This window comes from Solanum lycopersicum, chromosome 7 (genome assembly GCF_036512215.1).
Source record: "Solanum lycopersicum chromosome 7, SLM_r2.1".
In the NCBI taxonomy this organism is placed as follows: domain Eukaryota; kingdom Viridiplantae; phylum Streptophyta; class Magnoliopsida; order Solanales; family Solanaceae; genus Solanum; species Solanum lycopersicum.
Window position 1 is genome coordinate 68,602,767 of NC_090806.1, and position 20,239 is coordinate 68,623,005.

General features: G+C 27.1%; 1 protein-coding gene across 1 annotated transcript; it reads right to left on the minus strand.

The window, feature by feature from the left end:
* Positions 1 to 5,876: 5,876 nt before the first annotated feature.
* LOC101263532 (transcription factor bHLH123) lies at positions 5,877 to 9,931 on the minus strand. The gene is made up of 7 exons (XM_004244123.5): positions 9,362 to 9,931; positions 8,410 to 9,016; positions 7,784 to 7,891; positions 7,585 to 7,650; positions 6,957 to 7,022; positions 6,745 to 6,795; positions 5,877 to 6,390 (listed from the first exon to the last, which is right to left on the minus strand). Exons 1-7 carry the CDS (start codon positions 9,742 to 9,744, stop codon positions 6,235 to 6,237), a joined length of 1,437 nt encoding a protein of 478 aa, XP_004244171.2. The 5' UTR covers positions 9,745 to 9,931; the 3' UTR covers positions 5,877 to 6,234.
* Positions 9,932 to 20,239: the final 10,308 nt, after the last annotated feature.

Here is a 20,239-nt window from a genome sequence, read left to right on the forward strand (position 1 = left end):
GAAGTTAAAATTAAAAATTGTCCGAAAAGAAAAGCAACAATCTTTAAGACAAATAAATTAAAATGTAATTTCTAAATATGAAAATTTCTCACTTTAAAACTTTATATTTATTCATGAAAAATGAAATAATTACTCTATTATTTTTTTATTCTGAACTACAGATAAATATTGAAATAGAAATAATATGTGCTGTGATATATTTGGTGGTACAACAATAGTCACAGAGTTTCCATCTACTTTGTTGTCCTATCTCTTTAATTCAAAAATTAAATGATTGGCTATACTTTTCTTTTATTTTATTCATACTTATATTTAGTGAAGTCTTTTATTTTAGTCAGTAATAGCCAAAAGAGAGAAATTAATTTTGCTTACCTATGCTTACTCATTTGATGTGCTACTCTTTCTAAAAATAATCCTATATCTAAAAAATTAACTTTTAGTTCTTTATTTTGCGCGTAACATCATGTTTTTTTATAAACGTAAAAATATTATGTCATATACTTTTTATATGTGATAAAGTTATTTATTTGTTTGTTCAATTTCATACATAATCAAATAATATTATATAAAATAAAATAAAATAAAATAAATATTTGATTGTATCAAAATTTTTAAATATTTCGTGTATTAACTTCAAATCTAAATAACTCATAAACGAAAAATGCCCAAGTGGAATTTCATTGAATCTTCCAATTCTATAACTATGTTTTAATTATTTGGAGCTCTAAATAAAATAATGTTTTTTTAAAACAAAAAAATTATGCCACGTCTAAACTCTTGATATGCTAATACGTTGCTTTCAACCATGTGATTAGTGGCGGAATTTTAGTACATTAATTAATTACAATTCTGAGTTTTATTAGCACTATGTTTAAAGATTATTGGTCTTTTTGAGCCACACAATAGTCAATCTTTTTCGAAATATATCCCTATTTATTGGAAATGTTTTACTTGGTCAAACGTGTGTTTTCTTTTGTCTAAAGCTACTATGATAAAAATAATTTTTACTTATATATGCATACTAATAAAGTGTTTGTTGTTATAGATATAAGTGAAATATCGTTAAATTTAATATTGTTATTATAGGGTTTAGACACATTTACGAAAAAGATAAATTACAATTCAAAAACATATTTAATAATAATTAAGTAATTATAGTTAGACAAAAAGTGTGTTATTCAGAAAATAAACACCCTTCATTTTAACCCTAATATTATGAGTTTTATCGAAATTTTATAATATATACATGAAAATAATAGTATGCTTATATAGGTTAAAATTATTTTTAAAATATATACGATAAAATGACATGCACATTAAAGATCTTCTTGCTCCTCTGGCTTTTACTCAAATTGATAGAGACCTAAATAACCAATTTTGACTCTTGGGTATATGATTAAGTCATCAACTATTTTTCTTAGCCATCTTAAACATGGATTATTTCGATTAATTTAGATTTACATCAGGTAGAATTTATTTAAGAAAAAATGTTTTTTTATCAAAAATGAAGATTCATTTGTAGAATTTAAATTTACGAATTCTAATTAATAGTAAATAAATCTTATCTATCTTATCACGTAATCATGAACTTTAACGCATTAATAAGAACTTAGATACTTTCAGATTAAAAATAAAAAAACACAGAGAACTTTATGCTATTCATTAACAATATATATATTTCTATGTTATCTTATAGTTTAGGTAATTAAAGATTTCTTTCTGCGGTGATAAATATTTTTTAAACTTTATTTATTTTATTTTTGAAATAAAACTTTTTTTTTGGTGGGGATGGAAAATTGTGGAGAATAAAAAGGATGTTATTGACTTGTGTTGAGATTTTCTCAGATTTCCAAGAGTTTGCTTTTAGTTGGGTTTGGTATTGAAAGCAACTTTAAAACAAATAATATGAGTAATTAATGACAAAAAGGTGAGATGTAGGGTTTTATTTCTTTTAGGCACTGAAATTCCATGACTTTTGTAGGAAGAAAAAATGAAATGTACATGTACCTAAAACATAAATATAAAATGTGAAAGTTGGATTATTCAATAGAGATATTGGATATAATTAAACATAGATTAGAAGTCAAAGAATTCACATTCTTACAAACTGACATGACTCCAGATATTTAGTAATAATAAAAAATTTCTTTAACAATAATTAAGTTAATGCATTACATCCAAAGTATCTAATAATTTTATATTTTTTATTTGGCCTAAGCCCTTAAGTAAGAGTTTAGGGATTGCACTAGGTTTTTGGCTTGTTACAATTTTGACAAACATCATATTCAATCAACTGTAATTATTGCTTACTTAGAACCTAATTTTATATTTCAAAGTCGAAGTTCAAATTATGACATACGAGTTTGAAGTTGGGTTTTATCAAAGCGTAACTTCAAACTTTTATGTCTGAATCCTAAATTCAAGATTTGAAGTTATGCTTTGACCGATTAAGTTCATATTTACATGTTTGAGAAATTTGAAGCGGTGCTTTCTATACTTGCCCCATGGTATACATCAACTATGTGGTTCGTGAAGGGTGTTTAGAATTTAATATATCTGTATAAACAATAATAAATCTATGTACTTTGTATAGATTTCTCTATATATACTAAAACTTTTTAATAAAGCGTATCCGATTGATTACCCTAAGCTATATGTGACTACGCCCGGTGTCATTCCAAGTCTAGATTATCTAATGGACCTTGGTTGGCCCAAGTGCATGCCATCAACAATTTTGAAAACCATGACTGTTTGCTAATTTGGACTCTTCACTAAATAGAGTTATTTGATCTTCCACATGGGCTTTATTACTCAGCATCCTAGGCCCATGCCTCTCTCACACAGTCTAGTCCAAATTTAATTAAAAATGAAGAGAACAACTTCTCTAATAAAAGTAGAAAAAATAAATTTCAAACACCGGTTGTCTCCTCTCAATCTTACGTATCATATACAAGAAAATAAATAAAAAAATCACTTGTACATCATGTAAATATAGTTCCGTCATGGGAATACACACTAGATGTTTGCACTAAACTGCTCAATTTTCTTATGCAATCGGGCTTTAATGAGTGTACTGAATATGAGATGGGAAACCAAAATAAATGAATATTCGATTAAAATTATAAATTGAGAATATTAATGATAATTATAGTTGATAACTAGTGTTTTCTTTATATTAATCAAAAGACCCATTGAGTCAAATTGTTTATAACTAAGTTGCGCATATGTAGGTTGATATTTAAATTTTTAAATATTATGCTAAAAAATCAGGTTAGTGGCATCTTAGTAGCTTAATTAGGTTCTTAATTAAGCCTCATTAAAGTACTGATCCTTTGCTTATGTCTTTGCTTACACGATAGAAACACCGTATATCTTTATTAATTTACTATACTTTCTGCATAGATATATAATTACATTTTGACTTTACTCAAATAATGCAGTGGAACGCTTTTTTTATTCTTTCACAAAAAATTAAACTTCAACAAGTTGGTTGGAAATTAAATTAAAGAAGAATTTTGTACTGTTTTTCTTCCAACTACAAATTAAACTGAGGTCAAACATCCCTATTTTAAAATATAATGTTGGGGATTGACAAAATATTAGACTGATCGTGTCTAAATTTTAGACCGTTCTTTATTATTTCTCATTCTTGAGTTTAAGGTATATCAGAAATAACTTTTCTATTTTCATGATACGAGTAAAAGTTTGTGTACACCTAATACCTATTTTCCTCATACTCCTTTGTGTGGGATTTGACAGTGTTTATATATTATTATTGTCTAGCGTATTCTCATAAAATTTTCGATTTTGCTTTAAAGGATTCTTTAGATGTGATTTAAAACTGAAAAATTCTTAAGTTATGAGAGAAATAAAAAGAACACAGACTCTCTTATTTTTTCAATTACATAACATGACAAAATTTAGCATAGTTTTTTTGATATATTAATTTGATTATGTTCTTTTATTCTATTTGGACTTGTGGTACGTAATTGGATGGAATTTATGCCATGTACCTTTAGAGCCATGCTTTTTGGAGAGGAACAAGAGAACAAGCATCTACATGACAAGATACAATAATATTTATCTAAGATTAAAAAGAAAAATTTTTTTACACTGGAAAATAAAAGTAAAACAGAGAATTTGGATAATACATAATATGAAAATTGGCACTTCACAAAAGCACAATGATTATGATGATTACATAGATGCTATCTTTTTGTGTTTATTAAGCTTCTAAGTAAAGCTAATAATGTTTGCCTAAACAATTTTTCATATAGATAATTCCAAAGTACATCATGACAATGCTAAAAGTAGCCTATATATATCAATAAGGTTGTGAATATGCTAGTGTTAGGTTAAAATTATAGTACATTATCAAGTCTAAGTAACTATGATAATCACCAAGTAAAACCTAGCTATCAATTAACATAAAAATATATATATATATATATATATATATATATTATTTTTCCTTTATCGCGATTTATATTGCGATATTTGACTAGACACGCAATTTGATAAGAAAGTTAGACCTTGCATTTTCCCTCTAATTATAGATTGATTTTCATGACTTTCTTCTTTACTCTTTTACTGTTCTTCTATTTTTCATTCTTTAATTAAGAGTTAAACAGGGGAGGAGCTGCACCTCAATAAGGGTGATCAGATGAACAATCTTTATCGGAAATTTTTTGCGAGTATATATATTAATTATCAATATTTTTGGATATATACTAATTATTGAATGCGTTTGATATAGTAAACAAAGATAGTCTAATGGTTAAGGTTGTTCAAATTTGCCTTGCAGGTGAGACTAGTCTAAAACGCATTCAGTTTCGCTTTTAAGTTAAAAAAGTGAACAAAAGAAAATTCTGACTCTGCCTGTGACTTAAAAGAGAAGGGGATGAGCACTTGAGTTCTTCTTTTCTTTTTGTTAAATCATATGATTTTCGAAATTCACAAGCTCACGTAATTTAGATTCATGTCGTGCATATATATGACTCATTTTAAGATGAAATACTCTTGATAAGAATTTCTTCATTGTCAATTATCAATCTCAAAACTTCTGATCAAAGAATGAACGACTTAATCATTTTAACTTTTCTTTTTTCTCAAATTGAAGCAATTGTCATAACGATTTGAGAAAAACACAATATATACAGTGTAATCTCATAAGTAATCCAAAAAGTGTGTGTATATATATATATCCTTCATCTACATCCCTCCATTACTCATTCATCAATATAGTAAAATAGAAAACAAAAAAAGTGGAAACTCACTAAAAAGTTCCACTAACTTATTCCGGACACATATAAACAAATGAAAAGTTATATTTCCAATCAAATAATCTATATATCTTTCACATTGGAACTTCAATTATTCCTCTCATTTCTTTTGTTTTAAATTAAATTAAACTAGTGCCAGCTATTTGCACAAATACTAGATACAAACAGCTAGTTTTAAAAGCTCCTTTTATCCCTCATTCCATACCCCATAGTTTTTTTTCCCACGTACTGTTCAAAATTCGCAGAGGAGTCTGACTAAATTTAGATCGTCACACTGCAGTCCATTCGGAGGTGGCACTTCCAATAAGAATTTCTTCATATTTAAAGCTCGAATTCGAGATCTTTAATTTAGGGTGAAGCAGTCCGATCACTTCACCGTATAGCCCCTACATACTCACATATAGTGGTCCAAAAATATTGGCCAAAGTTGCATCATTTTGCCTGAGCTGGTCCATTCTTTAAAGCCTCATTTCTTTTTCCTTCTCTTTTATCATTCTTTTTTCTTTCTTTTTCTTTTTTCCATCATCATCAGCCTGCTATGGACCTGAAATAATACTACTAGCTAGTACTGTAATTAGTTATATGGCCCCTACAAAAAATAATTTCTTTTTTGCCCTCTTTATTCATATCATCCCCCACTTTTCTAGGGTTTGATAACAAAAAGTTTTAAGTTTTATACACCGTCAATATACATAAAGAATCATTTATACACTATCAGGTCTTTTAAGTTTTATACACCGTCAATATACATAAAGAATCATTTATACACTATCAGGTCATGATTCAAAAGATATCTACAGGTAAGCATACGTCCTTACATTTCTAATCTTGAAAAAAACAAGATAAATGATCTGCTATAACAAATAAAAAATGACCTGATAGTATAAAAAATTCTTTATACTGACGATGTATATAACTTAGACTCGTACAACTATAATCTTCTTTGTCTTGATTATCTAAATGTTCCTCCAAAGGTGGGAGTCCAAAAATCAACTGTTGTTTCATGCGTTACTGGAAAGGTACTAGAAACTGGGACCAAACATAATCCTCGACTTCTAAGATCTTGTTTTCCTCCTTCTGGATTTACATTGGATTTATCACCAGTATTCTGCACAATATATCGAATAATTTTTACATTATCAGATTACGTTAAAAAAAAACTTATATTTCATTATATATAATGTCATCATCCGTAACCTAAAAAATATAACATGTTATAACAAGTAAAAGTAAATGGCTAACAAATATTATTTTTACACGATCAATATTTATACATCGATGTTGCACAAATAAAATGTAATGCATGTGTCCTTACTAAGTATAACATGTATTTTCAAACTTCTCAATTCACTTTTTATTAAGTATTACGTATATAATACATGATAATTTTGTGTTAAATAAAATATACAACATTAATAATATTGGTTTTAAGCTACACTGAAAAATTAAATAGTAATTTTACCTGTTGATGTTGTATGGAAGCTCCACTTTTCATGTATGGGGTGCTTAATACCTATTATGTGACACACAAAAACAAAATTAATTAACATGCAATATTTTCTTTTTACTCTCCATTTTATTGAATTTTCCCTTTAGGATTATTTCATTAATTGACTATACAAAATCAATAAAATTCAAATAATTAAGGCTCTAATAATTAATAATCGAACTTACATTAACTTGGTCATGGAGGAACTTTATGTACTCGATTGCTTCCGATAGCACAGAAGCTGTATCAGTCTGTGGAAATTTAAAATAAAAAACAGAAATTTAATCAATGAATAAACTGTCCTTTTTTGTATTTTCAAAAAATTAATCACAAGTCTCTTGTATATAGAGGAGAAAAGAAAAATTCCGAAAAAATCATCACTAAATGATAAATTTTATTATACAAATGATAAGATAGGATTAAGGCTTGATGGAGTTTAGAATAATGAGCTAAAATATTTATGTAAGCTTATAAGTTGATCAAATTAGCTTAATATTTTTTAAAATTATGTGTTTGATAAACATTCAGAGTGCTTATAATGCAACATGAAGCAAAAGTCTTCATTAGTCCCTAACTTATTGCTTTTAAGCTTATATAAATATTTTTTAATTTGATCAAGACATTTTTCAGTTATATCTTTCTCTAATCTCTTTCAGCAATACTTTTGTTTATACATATAATTATAAAATCAATTTTGACACTAATATTTATCAATTACTTTCCATTTAAATCCAAAAGAGCTCATATAATCCTTTCTATTAAAGTGGAAAAAGAAAATATTGAGGCGCAATTTTGTAATTATTATATATATACCTTTCCAAAAGGTGAGACTAATTGTTGAAGTGCAGTGATTCTGTCTCCCATTTTCTCTTTCCTCACCTAAAATAAATAAAAATATCAAGAACAAAGAGACATATTCTCATAATTATAATTCTGATCGAATAAACAAATAAATTAAATGTCCCATTTTGTCCTTAATTAATTAATTAATGAATTAACTTAATTTAAATACCTTAAAAGCTGGCAATGGAGATGGTGCTTCATTCCTTGGTCTTTTATTTGATGTTTCACTGCTATTTTTCTTTGTTACTGTGCTTGTATTCCTAACTTCACCTGTATGCTGTTGCATAAAATGTACCAATATTGAGAAAATCAAAATCCATAAATAAGAAAAAAAATAATAATAATTGAGTTTTACTTATCGTTTCTTTTATCGCTATTTATATGATTCACTTTCTTTTATAGTCTGTTACTAAGAAAATGTTACTATAGCTTTTTATATTTGGAATAATTTTATTTAGAGTTTCCATTTTTCCACAATTAGATTACTTTCAAGTGTCTAATTAAAACTTGTTTAGTTTTCTACCAGTTGTTTTTAAAAATATCATTTCTTTCGAATTAAAATCCTTGCTTAGTGAAATAGTATCACATAAATTGAAAGTAATGCATTTCCTTTTTATTTCATTTTGTATGATACTTTTTACTTTTTTTAATCTAATACAAAAAGAATGAACAGTTTTATCTTGACGAAATATTATGACATAACAAGAATCATTATTCTTTTCTTGAGTATTTGAATTTAATCAAACACAATCGCATAAAATAATACGAAAAGGAAGTAAAGCTTAATTCGATTACCTTTGGTTTCTCATCAACCGTTGGGTTGGTGGGGAGCTGAGGGAGGAAACCCGATCGGACGTCCTCCGCGGCAGCTGATGTGGCGTTCCAAAAAGACGTGCCACCAGAGAAATGTGACAACTGGCTATGAGATAGCGGTGGTGATTGTGACAGTGACCACTGTTGTACTACTTTTGAAGGATCAGATGTTCGAAGAAATTGAGGAAATTTAGACCAAGATGATGATGAAGTAGAAGTAGGAATATTGACATCACAATTTGGTTGGTTATTATATGAAGGATTATAATATAAAGATCTACTAACACTTGAAAAATTATTTGATTCTTGTTGTTGACTATTAAGGTCAGAAATTAATAACCCTTGTAACATATTTGATGGACTTCCATAAGGTACTGCTGAATTTTCAAGATTATTATTATGACCACTAAATAATTGTTTATTATAATCATTTACTGAAGAATCATCAGAATTCCCATGATATAATTTTTGCGTACTCCAATTATTATGATCTTGTTCTTGACATGTTCCTTCTTGTTGATAATTTGCATTTGAACTCAACCCTTCTTGAATTAACGAACGAAAACCACTCCCCGATTTTTCACTACGACTACAGAAAAAAATAAAAATAGTATCAGTAATAAAAAGGATTCAACATATATTATATACATATTTTTTAAAAAATAAACATATATAAATAGATATACAGTTCAATTTCTCAACAAAGGCGTTTATCACCTCCTATGGTCGGAACACAAAATTTTATGTAAAATATGAGTTCGATCTACTGAACTTATCAAATTTAAATCATATATACCCAATTCTAATACCTCTATTATATGATGATATGGTATAAGTTCTATATGTTAAAATCAAGCTAATTTTGGCTTCGATTTTATAATGAAACCAACTAGCAAAAAATATTAACGTTACGAAAAATAATTATATTACTTACAAAAAAGGTTGATTCCAATCAAGTCCTTGAGAAGATAGACCTAACCCCATTATTTGTAAATTAGGATCATCAACAGATAAAACACCTTGCCCCACGCCTCCACCTCCTCCTCCGGAGGCGTAACGTTTATGGGAATCCGTGCCCGAGAAAACCATAGAACTATTTTCGGATCTAACTTTAATATCCTCATGAATTTCTATTGGCCAATTAACAAAGTTGCTTGCCATGCTGCTTAGACCGGTTGTACTCGATGCTGAAGGAGTTGTACATGATGAAATTCCGCTATCGATAAACTTATTTCTAGATGATGATGTTGTTGTTGATGAAGCTGAAGTTGATGATTCCCACCAATTTCCTCTACCTAGTTGAAATTCTTCCGCCATCGCGATAAAAAAAAAAAAAAGAGGAGAGATTTTTATTTTTTTTAAAATATGTTCCAAGTTGAACAAAATATATTACGAGTAGAGATTAGATTCTTATTCTGGAAATTTGCTTTGTTTTTGGTTCTTGTGTGTGTATGCTTTTGTTTTTTTTTAAGTTGGAAAAGAAAATTAAACAGAAAAATGAAATGACTTCGTTTCGCTGCATATGACTATTTATAGTACCCCTATAGTTTTAAATGAAATTCAAAAATGACCACAATATATTGGTTGACTTTTTTGTGACTGATTAGACAAAAGAAAGGGTTACGCACCTTTTTAGAAATCAAAATTTAATTTCACGCTTAACCAAACGGAATTAATTTAATTTGTTTGGTTTTAGGTGGAGGTGTTGTTAAATAGGTGGATTCGGGACTGAACTGGTTTAAATAAGATGAGTTAATAGATAATTAGGTTACTGATCAGATCATCAAAAATTATTTGACTTAAAATGAATTGCATTGAAATTGACTAATTAAAAGTAAGTCATAATTCAACCTACTTAATTTTTATAAAATTTTAATTACGTTTATATTTTCAAAATTAGTAGCAATTAAAACTATTGTTCTTCTTATTTCTATGACGCTACATGAAATATCAAAATAATAAAAAGATATTTTGATAAGATTTGATATGGATTAATTTGAGTTACATATCAACTCAAATTTTCTTAACTGAAATTGGTTTTTGGTTGACATGGGATGAATTCATTTACCAACTCAAATATAGGCGATTTGAACGAGTATTTTTATGAGCTAATTTTATTATTTGTGATTTTAAAGAATAAATTGTTTATGTTTTTAATTTAATAGTATTATCTTTTATAGTCAGCAGCACTAATGTTTTTATTACTCCCACTTTAACTTTTGACTTTAAATTATTTTCAATTTTGAGGGTTATGTATTTGCTTCAAAAAAGCTAACAATGCCAAATAAGCTTTCTCATACTCTGTCGAGTCAATATACCATTGATAGTTATAGACAAAAGCGTACACGTCACACACCACTACAATTTTGGCCGATTTTGATAATTTATAATTTATAAAAATCATTAATTACGTAAAACTTATAAATTAACCGTTGAATCGAAGATCAATAAAAAATAATATTATTTTTTTCGTTTATCTTTATATAATAGCTTATATTTTGGATTAATTTCTTTAAATTCAAACTCTTGTAGGCAAGTCATAAAGTTACATTTAATATATTGGGGATTATTGGGAAAATGATATTTTTAGTCTCTGTGTTAAGCGTGTTATTTAACTTAGCACTATTAACTTTCAATTATATCAAGTAAGTGATTTCAATCCTTCAACTTACAGATTTATAAAAAATTAACAGAGAGTTCACTGCTAAAATGGGTAGTTCGGACATTTCTTTTAAATTCTCTATCTTTGAAGAACAGATTAAGTCTTCCCTGTCTCTATTTAGAAGAACAAGTCCATCGATTTGAGCTACAATTTCAACAAAATCAACTAACTTTATAGGCAGTAGCCCTCCCTCTCACACCGACGAATGATAAATTATGCAATGAATGATTTTTTTTAAAAAAAAAATCCATTTTCTCAAGCAATAACTTTAAAATACCTTAATTATCCCTTTTAGCAGTGAATTTTCTGTTAATTTTTTGCATCTGTTAGTTGAAGAATTAAAATCACTCACTTAATATAATTGAAGGTTAATAGTGCTAAGTTAAATAACACAAGAACTAAAATAAGAAATTAGCCTTAACACGGAGACTAAAATATCGTTTTTCCAATATGTTTGTGTTATTGTTTCAGAAAGCTCATTAAAACTGTCATTATATTCTCTTATTATACCACACCATACATATATTTTATTTTTTTAAGAAAAAAAAGAGGGTTTATATAAACATAGACCATACGTGGATATGGACAAAATTATTTTTTAAGCAAAACAAAAAGGTGGATAAATTAATAAAGTTAGCATTGTTCTAGAAAAGGACTAGATTTTTTTATTTTATTTATTTTTTCATTTTGTTTTGGGTTAGTAGTGGAAGTCAATGTCTTCAAATATCTTTTGCCACAAATTTTAGTTCACAAAAGCCATCATCTAAATTATGTTCTCTGAATCTTAAAGGTAGTTGCAATGAATTTAACATCAAATATAACCTCCTAAGGCCGTCCATTTTGTCATTTCTCAAGCAACTTGAATTTTGAGCTATGGTATTTTAAAACATTTTTCTATTTAGAATAAAACTTTTGTTTTTTTTTTAAAAAATAATAATAATAATATATATATATATATATATATATATATATATATGAAAATGATGAGCTTACATAAAGTAAGGGAATTACAAAGGACATTTAGGCTCTTTATTATATAAAAAATATCCTCAATGGCGAATGTTACTCTTTAGCTTTTAAAAGCTTGGTTGGTGAATCTTAGGCATCACCTACTACTCTTTTTTTTCAGTTGGTATTTGATACTTACTTTTACATAATATATTTGAATTTCGATTAATATGAATTTTGTGTTGTCTAAAGTAGAACGGGCTATAAGTTCTTTATATTTATTCATATGATTCGAATTCAAAAACTAGTGATTAAGAATGAGATATCTTTTCATTCTATTCCATCAGAACATTTAATTTGATGGGTACAACTTGGGGTGCGTTCAATATTAAATGTTTTTGAATTTTTTTCATGTTCGGTTGGTTAAAACTTTTGAAAAATATTTTTTCTAATGATTTTTTGAATTAAAAAAAAAAATTCTCTAATAAAAATAGAGAAAACAAGTACATTTACACCCCACACCCATCTTTTTTTCTTCCCCTCCATACTGTATTGAGTATTGATCTAAATTATATACAAATATTATCAGAATAATATCTTTTAACTATTGTACCAAATAAAAGAAAATAAGTAAAAAATCAACTTATTTTTTCACACCAAACACATCCTTGAGTTTAGTATATTTCTCCAATATGTGCGTATTAATGAGTGATTGCTCATCATCAATATAATTATAATGACATTCATAAACCTCATCAAAACTAAACATGTTAGAGATTCATTTGTATATATATTTCCAATTGCCATCATCATGAATAATTGAATATCATAATATTGTGTTCATAACAAAAGAGAATCTTTTAAACGTAAATGTAAATGGAGGAGTGTCCTAGAAGATTTATCATATATGGACTACTAGCTAGGTATATAATCATATCCTTCTATTTAGTTCAAATTAAATAATAACACGATGCTGACACATCAACTCACTACATTTTGTTCTATCAGTATTCATGCCCCAAATTTATCTTCGAAAGTATTAATAAATTAGGAGCCAAAACAAGAACGCCCCCACTTTCGAAACGGATTCAAAATTTAAAATTTATACATTTTAATTTTATATCGATCCCAAATTAATACATAAAGATATTTGATTCAATATCAAGATGAATATTTTATTAATTTTTTATTAACAAAAGCTATTGTGATAAAAGTTTCTTATTTTGATTATTGACAACATATATAACTTAAAAAAATTCTTTCTTCATTTAATCTTTTGGCTTCAAACATTAAAAAAAATAATCTAATAATAACATCATATGATTCTCTTTCACAAAAAAAAAGTTTAACCGATGATTGTCACATAATGTAGTGTACGACACGATATATAATTAGTCCAAATTAAATCCAGTATATCCGATATGTTATCTCTTATACACGATGGAAAACAGTAAAATATAATAGTGTGGTTAATATAGTAGATAAGACTGTTTCTTTCATAATTATCGGGTTTAAATTTTGAATATGAAAAAGTCTTTGCTAGGAAGTGTTTTCTTCGAATGAGGCTATATGCAGCGTGAATTTAAAATAGTCAAGCTCTAAAGGAGGTATTGGTCACCTGGTAAAAACGAAAAAACAACTAAAATACTACTCCAATCAACAATAACAATATGTTCGGTATAACTTCACAAATAAAAATTAGAGTAGTCATACATATCTATAAAGTAATTATTTTAAAAACACTCAACTCAAGAAAATAATTATGAATTTCACTACTTCAGAATAAAAATAAATTATTTTTCTTTTTTGTTTTTATGATTAGGGCAAAAATTAAGTTGCGTAGGAATAGTAGAGTGGCGGAGTGAGGCAGCAGGTGGTGGAGGAAGACCAGTTACCGGTTCTATCAGTCAAAAATCGGCGGCGTCAAATCATGATTAAATGCTATTTTACGCATTTTGACTTTTTGGTTTTATTTAATTTTTAGGTCAACGGTGGGTCCACGCGGCTGGCGCGCGTGCAGATACACTGGGGCCCACGTTGGAGACCTAAGAGTCAGAGCCTGAGAGCGACGCAAAACATTCTTCTTGTAATCATTACTTAATATTATTTTTTAATTTTTTACAAAAAAAAAATCTTCAATAATAGAACACAAAAAATAAAAAATTTCCTTATATGGCTATTTTAAATTATAAAACACATTCTTAACACAACATATTTTTACATGAATTACTATATATCACCGAGATAGATTTAAAAGTTTAATATATTCATAATATTGTTATACCATAAAGTATTCAAAATTCAGGTGAAAGTTTTTCGAAAATATATTAACTTTTGACTGAATTATGTATTTGTATCGGAAAAACTAGTAAATATTAGTTGAAAACCTATAAATAAGTATGTTATCAATCTAGGCACAAAATTGAGGAACTTGTTATGATCTCAACAACCCTCTTATTGGATACTACTATGTCATTATGTAGTGTCGTTTTTTTTTCTTTATATAAGATAGAAAAATTTTCTAAAAAAAATTACATAGATAATTAAACAGCTTCCAGCCAGGTTAGATAATAATATCGACTGAATATTGAAAAAGATTATTTCAACATTAAATTTAAATAAATGTGTTTCAACTTTAAATGCATTGTTATATATTAATCTTAGGTATGTACACTACGACAAAAATGATCATTTGCGGTAATGAATTCTTAATTACCGTTAAACATATATTTTTAGCGGCAATTGACATTTATTGTATATGTCCTTAAAGTCTTTAGCGATATTGGTTCTAATGACACTTAACTAATGCCGATAAATACTTAAACATTCTTTATTAATGTATTAATGCCTCTAAAAGTTGTTTTTGTTGTAGTGGTACCATATGTGTTAATAATTAGGGAGTATAACTTTTTTTTATTTATTGTTTTCACATTGTTGCTCCGTCTCTCGCGCTTTTCCAATGCCCATTTAAGGGTAACGCTCTCAACATGATTTTTTCCATACCTAGGACTCGAACCCGAAACTTCTAGTTATGTGAAACACTCCCACTAGTACACCACAACCCATGTTGGTAAGTATAACCTTCACTGTATATATAATTGTATGGTGTTTTACTATTATAAATAAAATAATTATACTACAAAAGTTTACCTTAAAACACAATTATCGCATTCTATTTAAAGCATGGGTGGAATCATAATCACTTTGGAGCATACTAGGTTCTTTAATTTATTTTGGGGTAAATTTAATTAAAATGCTAAAATCATGAGCATATATTATGTTACAATATTAAGTTGATAAACTTTTTAATGTTATTGGTTTGTGCAATGTGAAATTAAGATTTTGAGAGGCATCATGGAGTACTAATCATAGACATTTATGGCAAATCGATGAAGGTAATGATTCTTAGTTTTTGTCTTATTTTATTAGTGTTCTGGTGAAGAGGCAACTATCAACAGACATAACTAGGTGGACAAAATAATAGAATGTCTCTTGGAAAAAAAATGTAATTCTTGTTCTTTGGACGAACAAATCATATTTAATTCTTAATTAATTAATAATTTAAGTAATATACTTTATTAATGCGAATATTTGCGCCATAAGATTAATTTTATCTATTATAACATATAATATTAAGTATTACTTTTAAGATTTTAAACTTTATAATTTAAGTAGACTTACTTGTAGATATTCTTTTTTAATGTCTGGATGGTTCAAAAATAAGTCCTACGGAGTGGTGGTTCGATTAGCACTATTATATTAGTAGCGTGTTAGTTAAACAAGAATATTCATATTTAGTAGACGAAGATTATGGAGATGTAAATGTTTTAATAGATGAGTGGATATATTTGGAGAGATATAATATATTAAGAATGAAACTATTATATGAGACACTATGAGAGTTGTCTCATGAGGAACTGGATGAGGGAAGCAAAATTGAGATGATTCAGACATATTAAGAGGAGATGCAATGAGGCGTGAGAGTAGGTTGGTTAAAGCATGAGTTAGAAGACGTAGATATTGGTTGATGAAAAATTTGGGATAGGTGGTTAGAAAGGACATGACATGATACAACCCCAGTTGACTAAGAACACGACTTTAGAGATGAAGTACGTGAATTGATGATTGAGGTAGAAGATTAATAGATTATCGAATACTGAAACATACTTCTAGACTAATAATATGATTTATGAAATCACTTAGTTTTTTTCCCTTCAATATATATTAATATATGTTGTCACACTTGTTTTTATACGTCGCTATTTCATTGTCTTTTTTTCTTACTTTTTTGCATTGATCAATTACAATTTTTTCAGAGACGGTGATCTATAAGAAATAATTTCTTTATCCCGTAAAGATAAGATAAAGTTTACGTACATCGTACATATCTTTTTAAAATCTCATTTATGAAATTACACTTAATATATTGTTAACTAGATCGTATACAATATATAATTCACATCAACACATAAAAAATCTTAAAACTCATTTAATAATTAGCTAATAAGTGCAAATATATCATTTTCAATCTTAATTTTTTTTTTTATTGTTCATATAAACATGAAATAAAGGTGTACAAAAGAGTTAAAAGAAAAAAAGAGGGTAAAATTTCACATTTTAAATTTCTAAATCATAACACTGTATTATGAAGTAAAAGGGGTATGATAATAAATCATAATGGTAAAGGATTTACAACTACCATCATTAATTTTTTTTGGATATCATGAATAAAATTCCTTTTTATTTCGGTTGTCGGAAGTTATGTAGAATTCGCAGTATATTTACTTTACTAATTATACCATCATTATTTATGGAGCTACCATAGTACTTATATGTATATTATCTAAATATTATATTAAAAGGATATACGTATGATTGTGTATATACTCGTTGGTTGATTAAATATAATAAATTCGTACCTAAAACAAAAAAGTTTTGATGCGATAAGATAACTTCGAAGTCTTGAATCTTAATTATGAATCTAAAGTTTAATTTAAATGAAATACTTAATTTAAAAAATATTTTTTTTATTAAATAGAGAAAGAATGGTGATGTAGTGGTGACACAAATATGAGGTGTAAAAGAAGACAAAACAAGTGGAAATAAAGGCCAGTGAGATATGTATATACAAGTAGGTCAACAACATGAAGTGATGGTCTCTCTTCAATCTCCATCCTCCTTTTAATATAATAAAAATAAAAAGTATTTGGGATCGATGAGGATTACAAGGTTGCTAAATGTATTTTTATTAATAAAATAAAAATTTAAATAATCGATCAGTTCAATTCAAATCACTATAAAATAAAAAATTAAATATTTAAATAATTAATCAGTTCAATTTAAATCACTATAAAGTAGAAATTTGAATCCTTAATGTCAATCAGATAAAAATTTTAGACTACGCAAATATTTTCGCATCTAAAAAAATGAAGAAAGGAAAAATCAAATGGGTATCTGTCAGGGGCGAAGCTAACCTTTTGTTAGGGGTTCATCTAAATCTCCTTCGGCGAAAAATATTACTATTTATACATAATTAAAATTATTTTTATGTATATATAATATATATTGAACTTCTTTTAATAAATTTGTGTGTTTAACTCTTCAAATTTAGAATTGCTTATTAAAAATTTTAATTCCACCGCTCGTGTTTCAGTGTGAACAAGTGAGAGTGACCTTTTTAATTCTTTTAAAACAAGAAGAAGAAAGAAGAAAGAAATCTTTTAGAACATGGGGGGTCCAAGTGGAGGTAGTCACATCCTTTACCAAAGGAAAGCAATTTGAAGTATTTCTCTATTATTTAATTGATAAGACCTGAGATAGAAAATCAATTATTAATACTTGTATTATTAATTAATATAAATTTGTTATATTATTACATTTTTAAAGAAATGGACGTTCTTTTCCGTAATTTTAATATTATATATCGTGATCATTGAGTTTTTTCTTTAATCGAATAAAAAATAAAGCAGATTTAAGTGTTATTTTGTTAAAAAAGAAGAAAAAATTACATATCGAGTCAGTATTTAAATTCATCAAGTTCAAAAAATTTAGTATGATCTTGCTATGAGCCAAAAAAAATCACATTGTATCATTGAATTTAATTTTTTTTATCAATAATAAATTAAACGATATATTCAATCGTTGTTTAACTCAACTTCAATGGTATGTAATTATAAGTCATGATAAATACCTTTATTTATTTTTATACGAGAAAAGTCGTAAGTTACCTCTTATAGTTATTTTGAAAATCACTTATATATTTTAATTTTATGGACATCCTCTATATATGATAATTATAGTATTATTATCTACCTCAGGTGAAAAGTAACACGTGCAAATACAAATATAAATATAAATACACGTACCCCCACCCACAAATCTACTACTAATATATATACCATCATGAAACTTCCATATTCAAATAATATTAAAGTTTTAATTTTTCATGATTTTAGTATATAGAAGAATTTCATTTACCTACCATGCGTGCTTTAGACGATTGTTTTTTCTATTCAATTGACTTTTACTTCTTCTTGGTTTGCTTTTCTTCTAGTGAATAAATGCATCAATTAGTACATTCATGTTAACTAGGAATCTACAAACTAAATAATTACATAAATATATTATGACCTTAGTGTGAGTTCACACATGGTTTCTTGATGATAATAATTTATTCGCATTCAATTTATATCAAATCTACAATAACCTGGTAGATATCGAATTTTATCTGATAAACAATGATTTCTTGATGATAATAATTTATCCGCATTCATCTTATATATTAAATCAATAATAACATGATAGATATCGAGTTTTATCTTGATAAACAATGAAACTCGATACGATATACTTTGATTTTAGTTAATAATTCCGTTTTCAATGATTTCTATATGTTTTATTAGAGTATCAGAATTTCAGATTCTGATTTACGAGAGAAGAAAAAATACCTCTTCTCCCTCTATTTGTTCATCTCTCCAAACTAGGGTTTTCTCTTCTCTCTTTGTCCGCAATCTAGAATTCTAGTACTCTAACATGTTCACTTCTACATGGCATTAGTGGGAGTTAACACATATTTTATTGATGATAAAAAAAAATTTAGACACTCAAAATATATATCAAATCAATAATGACATGACATATGTCTTTTACATATTCGTGTATTGACATGACTATGATTAGTTAATGTGCATTTCCATCTCCTTAATTACTTAACCATGGTAAGATTTATTTTTTACGATTTACATAAAATGCTAAGTGAATCAGATGAAATAATATCAAAACTAAAGTAGTGTAGTCCCCATCAATTAAATCTTTGTATATTTGAAATATTATTGACAATAACAACTTACTTTAAGAGCAATGGCCTCAAATGCAGATATTTATTTAGAGAAGAATTTTTGTTTTTGATATCGACATTATTTGACTCACAATTTCAATGCCTTGTACGACTGTTTCTCCATTTAATTTTTAATAGTTTTGACTTTTAATCTATTAAATGACTTATTTGAATTTTCCAAGTAAAAGGAAGTCCTCCAGTTTTTTTCAACCATTAATAAGTATGTCCCATGTGAACAAATAGTTTTGACTTATGGGAGGTGTCTGTCACAAAATTAATACTAATAATGGGAAAATGAATTAGATTTCTTTATTTTTAATCAAATTTCGTACAGATGTAGGAGATAACACTTTTAGAATTAGTTCATGCAAAGTGCGAATATAAATTTAATAAAATTTTACTACATATATTAAACATCGAATGAAAAATCAGTATAATATATTTTTACCCCTCAGATGGGTTGACATTTGTAATAGACTATATTTTAGTGTTTAATTCTAGTCGTACTTTTATAATATATTCTATCCAAAATATCTCACTTGTCAAGGTTGACTTAATTTATTTTTTTAATCTTTTAACCACCATGCTTAGTGTATGTTGAAGTAGAATAGGAAAATGGGTGATATACGTGTTATTTTTTCCATTATTTTATATGGTATTATTTTTTATTGATCTATTTAAGAAAAATTAATAACTCTTTTTAAAGTATCGGTTGGACATAGATCTAGTCGAAATTTGAATAGAGGAAAAAAAATTTCTAAAATTGAAATTTCAAAATGGAATTTAAAAGTTAAAATTGTGTTTAAACATATATTTCACTTTAAAAGAAATAAATTAAAATTTCTTTTTTGGGAGAAAATTTTCTA

Bases quoted from the DNA above. Each gene is read 5' to 3' on its own strand.
- LOC101263532 (XM_004244123.5), bottom strand. From the start codon at position 9,744: ATGGCGGAAGAATTTCAACTAGGTAGAGGAAATTGGTGGGAATCATCA. The intron at 9,017-9,361 runs GTAAGTAATATA...TTTTTTCTGTAG, and splicing joins GATTGGAATCAACCTTTTTT to TCGTAGTGAAAAATCGGGGA. The intron at 6,391-6,744 runs GTAAAATTACTA...TATATTGTGCAG, and splicing joins CTTCCATACAACATCAACAG to AATACTGGTGATAAATCCAA.